The following is a 7,500-nucleotide window of genomic DNA, read 5'->3' on the forward strand; positions in this document are numbered from 1 at the left end:
TGATGATCTCTTTCATATCTGATTGGTTCTATTGTGCTAGACGTCACTCCTATGGTCACACCACGTCTCAGTGTAAATCTGATTGGCTCATTTGATTTCCCTCGCTTACGCCATGCGCTACAAATCCGTCCGGTTTTCCGTCGCGTTCAACGGATTTTCGTCATTTTGTATCGGCGGGGGCGGGGGGGGGGGGGGGGGGGTAAGGTAGCTGCCTTTCCTGGATTTCACACCTTTATTACCGTTATTATCAATTTGCGAAGAAAATGATATAGAAAACTTTCATAGAATGATGTGTTCTGGTAAGCTCAGATTCTGTATTTAAGGTGCTAGGTGTCATTTCTAATAATACCTCGTCGTTTTTATTCATTTTTTTTCTTCTCTTCTTCCTTCGTTATTTCGTTTTATTTATTCACTTCTGTTGGTGTTTATCAATTTATTTTATTAGTACGTTCTTTTTTTCTCGTGGTTTACGATCGGTGAGTTAATAGAATTGGATTCTGCGTACTCGGTTTTGATCCTTTTTATGAATGGGATCTGAACGGCCTCTTGAATGAATAGTCGCGTGAGCATAGTGAATAAACTTGCGATTGTTATCATCTATAAATCTATACAACTACAGGTTCATAATTAGATACTTTTCAAAATATTTAAAATAATGCTTTGTTTAACTATTTCCGAGGACAGCTTTTTGTTATCGTTGTGTAAGTTCGCGTCATAATTCTTTAAAGAATATGTGATTGGACTCAACATAGCCCACTTAATTCTGTAATTATTCTTAGTATTCTTAGTATCTGGTGAATATTATACCGTAAATCTGTAAAATCATGCAAATCAGGTACAAATATTCGCTTATAGGTGTGCATGAGCTGGAAATTGTAGGTCAGTATTGTTGAGCCTATTGTTACATAGAGGATAATGTGAATGTATATTCAAGTAACAGTTTCCAATGTTAGAATGGGTGGTACATTTTTTTCTCTCTCACTCTCCCTCTCTTTATCTCTTTGTTGTCACCGTGTCTGCAAATCAAGCTTTAGTTATTGTATTTACAATTTCGGTTAATTGTTTTCTTCTTTTTTTTTTTCTTTTCTTTTCTTTTCAAATTCCCCCTTCTGTTCTTAAAGTTCATCCTCCTTCCCCTTCTTACTTATCATCATCATCATCCCTCTCCTCCTCCTGCTGCCGCTGCTCCTCCTCCTCCACTTCCTCCGCCTCCTCCTCCGCCTCCTCCTCCTCCTCCGCCTCCTCCTCCTCCTCCGCCTCCACCTCCTCCTCCGCCTCCTCCTCCGCCTCCTCCTCCTCCTCCTCCCTCTCCCCTTCCTACTCCATATCTTTCGCCCCTGCATCGCCAACCACCACCACCTCCTCCTCCTCCTCCTCCTCCTCCTACTACTACTACTACTACTACTACTACTACTACTACTACTACTACTACTACTACTACTACTACTACTCCACCAGCACCACCACCACCACCACCACTACCACCACCTTCTCCTCCTCCTCCTAGTCCTGCTCTCCCTTCCCTCCTCCTCCTATTCTTCCTACCCATCTCCTCCTTTTCTTCTTCTTCATCATCTTCTTCTTCTTCTTCCTTCTCCCCCTTCTTCCTTCTCCTCCTCCCTCCCTATCCCTCCATCCCTACCTCCCTCCCCTCTCCCTCTCTCCCTTCTCCATCTCCTATTTATCCTTCTCCCCTTACCCTTCATCCTTTCCTCTGCTCTGTCCTTCTCTCTCTTTTCTCTCTCTTCTCTCTCTCTTCTCTCTCTTCTCTCTCTTCTCTCTCCTCTCTCTCCCTCCCTCCCTCCCTCCCAACCTACTCTTGTAATCTCATTTATTTGGTGCCCTTGATGAATTTTTTATCACAGATGTTTCACAATTTAATTTGACTGACACTGTATATATTGTGTGTTTACTTGTGATGTTATATGAATACATATGCTCTCCGTTTGTGTGTGTGTGTGTGTGTGTGTGTGTGAGTGTTTGTATATATGTATATATATATATTAAGAAAAAGTCTTCACGCATTTGCTTGCACACACATGTACATATACGTAAATTCACATCATTATATAATGTGTGTGTGTGTGTGTGTGTGTGTATGTATGTGTGTGTGTGTGAGTGTGTGTGTATGTGTGTGTGTGTGAGTGTGTGTGTGTGTGTGCGCACCTATAGTTTATATAATTTATGTAAATGTACGTATATGTACATATGTGTGTAGACTTATGCTTAATATCATCACCACTACCATCTACTGTTTTCAAGAGTATATAAGAATACAATACTCATTTATTATTGTTGTTCTTGTTATTATTATCAGTTATGATTTTCTTTACACCTTTTTTTTTTTTGGGGTAGTTTAATACGTTATTATTGTCATCATTTTTATTGGCATTATTAGTACACCTTAAACATTCTTTTAGCTTTGTTATCTGTTATTATGATTATTGTTATCTTTGTTGTTGTTGTATTTGTTATCATTATTAGTATTATTATTACTATTATTATCATTATTATTACTATCATTATTATCATTACAATCACAATTAATTCTTCTTATCATTGTTATTGTTATTAGAACATTTGTCACCATCATCATCTGCATCGTCATTGCATTACCTTTATTGTTATTGTAATATCAACCTTCTAAATCTTCAATGGAAAGAAATTTTTGCAAAACACAAACTCATACTTTAGTGTTGTTATTATTTTTTTTTCTTTTATTTTTTTGGACAAACTCATTTGATAATGAATAGCCCAAGCTGTAAAACTAAACCTAAAATGGTATAAGACTTAAAAAAAGAATCGTGAAGTAAGAAGACTAATGTACACATTTTATCCACAGCCAATTTGAGGGTCGAAGAGCAATCCCTGGGCCACACCAACACCCTGAACATCAACCGCCTCCTGAAGAAACTCGAAACGGCCATCTCCCGGGGCGACCACGCCAAGGCAGCCCAACTCGCGCACGAACTCGCCGAGCTCAAAATATCCTGCTCCGTCATACGCAACAAGAGGAATACAAGTAGTGAGAGCACAGTCAGTCAAGATGAGGCGTCCGTCGTGTCGTATAAGACGACCCAGTCTACTGTCAGGCCGAATACTCTGGCCTTTGAGGAGCGAAATGCGCTTCCCGTAATTCATCCGAACGCCGAGTCTGTTGAGGCTACGACGCCGTCCAACGTGTCCGAATGCTTCTACGATGCTTCGGAGCGCTTCGAGAACGATAACATCGATTCGAATGAATATATATATGAATATGAGAATGATGACTTCGTATATCAAGTGGACGCACCGTCAGCTCTCCTACCCGACGTGAGGAAGGGAGATAACAAGCCATCGGAAGTTGTAAATAAGGAAAAGACATCGCCAGTATCAGCTCCCCGGTCGACGCCAGCCCAGGTCGAAGCCGCGTCGAATGCGAGTCCGACGCCCAGCCGGAGGGAAGTCCGCGTCGACCCTGCGAGGAGAGAAGTCAAGTCGGACAACATCAGCAAACTGACTGATGAATCGTCTGTCGAAGTCAAGGATGTCAGAAATGCACCTTTGCCTTTCACGTAGGTATTTACAATAATCTTTACAATAATCTTCTGTGCATGCGTATTTTCACGAGCGGGTCTTTTGACAGTGCCAGAAGATTCAATTCCTGTAGGAGCACCGGTGAGAAATGTTTCGTTTTCAGCGTTGCGTCGATTCTGGTTTATTCTGAAGACCATACAGTGGCAACGAATAAACATGAGTAAGCAGCCCAGTTTGATATCTGAGCTCATTAAGTGTCCCAAATGTAAATTATTAGGACCACTTGTTATATCAATAGAGTATATTGTGCAGATAACAGGGTGATCCAGGGGGTGTATCCCCCTGACTAGGTGCATATACGACCATGGAGGTCCAGGGGGCGGAGCCTACTGACTAGGAATATATTGCGAGCGTATTTTATAAATACTACGGTGTTAGGTTAGATTGGATGTTGGGTTAGGACGCTTTGTTTAACGACCACGGAGGTCCAGGGACACAAGAGCACGACCAGGGGATTAAGGGGAGGAGCCCAGTGGCTAGGAGCACGCTGTGGGCTTTTGGTGTTATGGCTGTAGATTCTACCATCACATCGGTTGGATACCCATAGGGTTTTTCGAAAGTTGGCGCGCCACCCCGTAAAGTTAAGTAAAGTAAGTTTATTTACCACCCTGACTATCTGCTCAGGCGTGGGCAATCATGATTACAGTTTTACATACATCTGACACAGTACAGTAGTCTGTGACTACTGTAATTGTACATGGTAATATAGAAATATTTCATACATCATACAAAAACAATACGTTCATATGCTTTTGCCACTGTGTTTACATAACACTGTGTTTTTGTTTACGGCAGTTTTACATAGTAAATTTAGGATATAATACGAGTATATCTTCCAATGTATCAGATGAAATGAAATATTCACATAGTTCTTTATACCTCATGTTAGGTGGTCTGAAAGGCTGTATCACATTTTCCGAGATATAATGCTCAAGCGTTTGCTTGGTTTCTTCGTTACACAGTCTTCATTTAGATTCATCTGCACTCCTGCACCGTGCAGTTGCCAATACACTCTGTAACCTAAATGTATTCTGGCAATAACCACGTCACATTGTCTTGTTCGACTTCGGTGCCACCCATAGGAGGGCTTGCTATCTCTATACTGATCGTAGTGCCTTATGGTACAGCTTTCAGGCCTTTGAGTGTTCATCAGATCTACTAGTTATTCCTTATGAGAACTTTTCAATATATGTGCAACCCTAGCAAGAGGCACCCCAAGATCTATGTTCACAGTATCTTTGCTGCAGGCTTCCTTCGCCAATTTGTCTACGTGGGCGTGCTTGCTTATACCAACATGAGATGGTATCCATACAAATTGAATGTTGTAATTGCGCTCTATTGCACAAGTTACGTTACGCTTAATGCAACTCACAATTTCCTCATCGCCACATGATTTGAAAGAATTTAGTGTCCGAAGAGCACGTTGAGAGTCGCAGAAAACTACTCCAGAGCCCCGAGGCATTACAAAGCTCAATGTCCTAATTAGTAAAATACCACAGGGCGATCCATTCCACTATGGAAAAATTCAAAATTCATCATGCACCTTACGTGTCTACAACAAAAACAGCCATTCCGTAGGCATTCAACGATGGCTGGCATGTCCGTAGATTTTTACACACTGATTTCCAGCATTTTTCATGCTTTTACCAAGAAATTTCCCTGATATACTTCATGCCCTCCCCTACTATCGGGGCTATCAAATGCAGATTGTCGATGGAAATGGTACTCAGATCTCCTCAATTCAATTCATTTGCTTGAGAAACAATGCTCAGAATCGTTAAAATCGGTGTATTTGCTCTATAAAAAAAATCATCAGCATGGTTTCAGCATGTATTCACCCTAACGACAATTTTCCTTCCATTTTAGGGTGAAGATGTACGTTGAGGACAAAAACAGCCACCAAGGACCCATTTCCTTCAGTGTTGTATCCACAATGACAGTAGGCGAACTAAGAGAGAAGGTTTGTGTACATTTTGTATATACTTTGTCCTGTTAATGTTACAGTGTATGATTTGTTTACTGTTATGTAGTTCTTGCGTAATTTTTGTATAGGTGTATCGTTTGTATGTAGTTGTATAGTTCTTGTATAGTTGTTTTGTTTAGGTATAGTTGTGCAGGTATGTGAAGTATTGTTGTATAGTTCATGTTTAACTGTATTAGTTTAGTTTATACACAGTTGTATAGTTTTTGTATAATTGCGTAGTTTACGTAAAGCTGAATAATTGTTTGGTAGAGTTGTATAGTTTTTCAAAGTTGTATATTTGTATAGTTGATGTATAGTTGTATAGTTAATGTATAATAGTATAGTCTGTTATATTTGTATAGTCTGTTATAGTTGTATAGTTTGTTATAGTTGCATAGTTTATCTTATAGTTGTATAGTTTATGTTATAGTGGTTCATGTATAGATGTATAGCTTTTGTTAAGATGGGGAGAAGGGCAGAGACACATATCCAATGAATAACTGACACACGAATCTGAATTAAACACAATCCCTCCACATAACCATTCATTATTATTTCGTTTCCAAGGTTTACCAGAACTTCGGGTTCCCACCTCACGTGCAGCGCTGGATCTTAGGGAAGCGCCTAGCAGACGACGACTTATGTACTCTCGACCAGCACAAAGTCACGTCAGAAGGCTGTCCGATCTTCCTCTATCTCGTGGCACCTCAAGCGGACACTCAGGAAAGGAACCACCAGTCTCAGCGGAAAACGGAATACGCATACGTCGATGCTCCTGTGAAGGCCGTTCCCTCTTCTCTCGCTAAAAGTTTTAGAGAAGAATGCAACGAGGTTATTTACGAGAATATATGCTCGGAGAGGGAGGAATACGAGTCTCTGGGCAGAAGCGAAGTCGCGGGGCCGAAGCCGGTGTCACAGCTCCGGCAAATGCAGGAAGTGAAATATGCTCCCGTGCCCCAAAAGGTTGAAATTCGTTCGAATGTCAATGGGGTGGCTAGCACGCATGCCGGGTCAGCAAATTCGTCCAGTAGTGGTATATATCAGAAACAAAACGTCCAATATGGGAAGGTTAATCCGCCAACGAAGAAGATTGAGGAGACGGTATTGCAGCCAATGCCAGCGAAAGGAACGAAGAGAGAAACAACGGAAATGACCATACAGCTGCAGGCCCCACAACAACAACAACAACAACAGCGACAGCAGCAACAGGAACAGCAAAGACAACAACAGCAACAGGAACAGCAAAGGCAACAACAGCAGGAACAACAGCGACAGCAGCAGCAACGACAACAGCAGCAACAACAGGAACAACAACAGCAACAACAACAATTACTACTAAAACAGCAACAGCAGCAACAACAGCAAGAACAACAACTATTACTACAAAAACAGCAGCAGTACCGACAACAGCATCAACACCAACCACAACAACAGCCGGCAGCTAAGCAAGAACCGTCCGCATTAAACCCGCCCCTACAACACCCAGCACAAAAAACGGAAAGATCACAAGACAGATCGGAGCCTCTGACGAACACAAAACAGCCCCAGCAAGTGCAGCAGCCGACGCCGATCGTTGCCTCGGCCACCCAACCCCCCGGCAGCACAGCAGCAATGGTCGACACCAGCAAGCAGCAAGCTAAAGCAGACAGCAGCGTACCAAAGAAGAAGAATTCCGCGCAGAAGGGGTCTTCCCCGAAGCAGAAGCAGAAACGAGCGCCGCAACCTGAAAAATCTCAAGCAACCAAATCCAAGGAGCAGCATTTAGCACCAGCACCCTCACAGACGCAACCACAAGCACCCTTACAGACCCAAACACAAGCACCAGCCCAAGCACAAGCTCTGGAGACTCCCAAAGCTGGCGCGCCGACGAGAGAGGACAGCGGCGAGGACGCCAGAACACTCTCGGCGAAAGCGCACGGCTGGATGTGCCCGACCTGTACTCTCGTCAATCGGTGGGAGCG

At 42.4% G+C, this 7,500-nt stretch overlaps 1 protein-coding gene across 1 annotated transcript in view; it reads left to right on the top strand.

The window, feature by feature from the left end:
* Window positions 1-7,500, top strand: part of LOC125028998 — a 42,168-nt gene that overhangs the window by 28,987 nt on the left and 5,681 nt on the right. The window contains exons 5-7 of the mRNA XM_047618694.1: window positions 2,843-3,554; window positions 5,443-5,536; window positions 6,107-7,500. The exon at window positions 6,107-7,500 is cut by the window's right edge and continues 73 nt beyond it. Coding sequence (XP_047474650.1) covers window positions 2,843-3,554; window positions 5,443-5,536; window positions 6,107-7,500 — 2,200 coding nt within the window. The remainder of the gene's footprint in view (window positions 1-2,842; window positions 3,555-5,442; window positions 5,537-6,106) is intronic.

Source organism: Penaeus chinensis, chromosome 9 (genome assembly GCF_019202785.1).
Source record: "Penaeus chinensis breed Huanghai No. 1 chromosome 9, ASM1920278v2, whole genome shotgun sequence".
NCBI classification, from domain to species: Eukaryota; Metazoa; Arthropoda; class Malacostraca; order Decapoda; family Penaeidae; genus Penaeus; species Penaeus chinensis.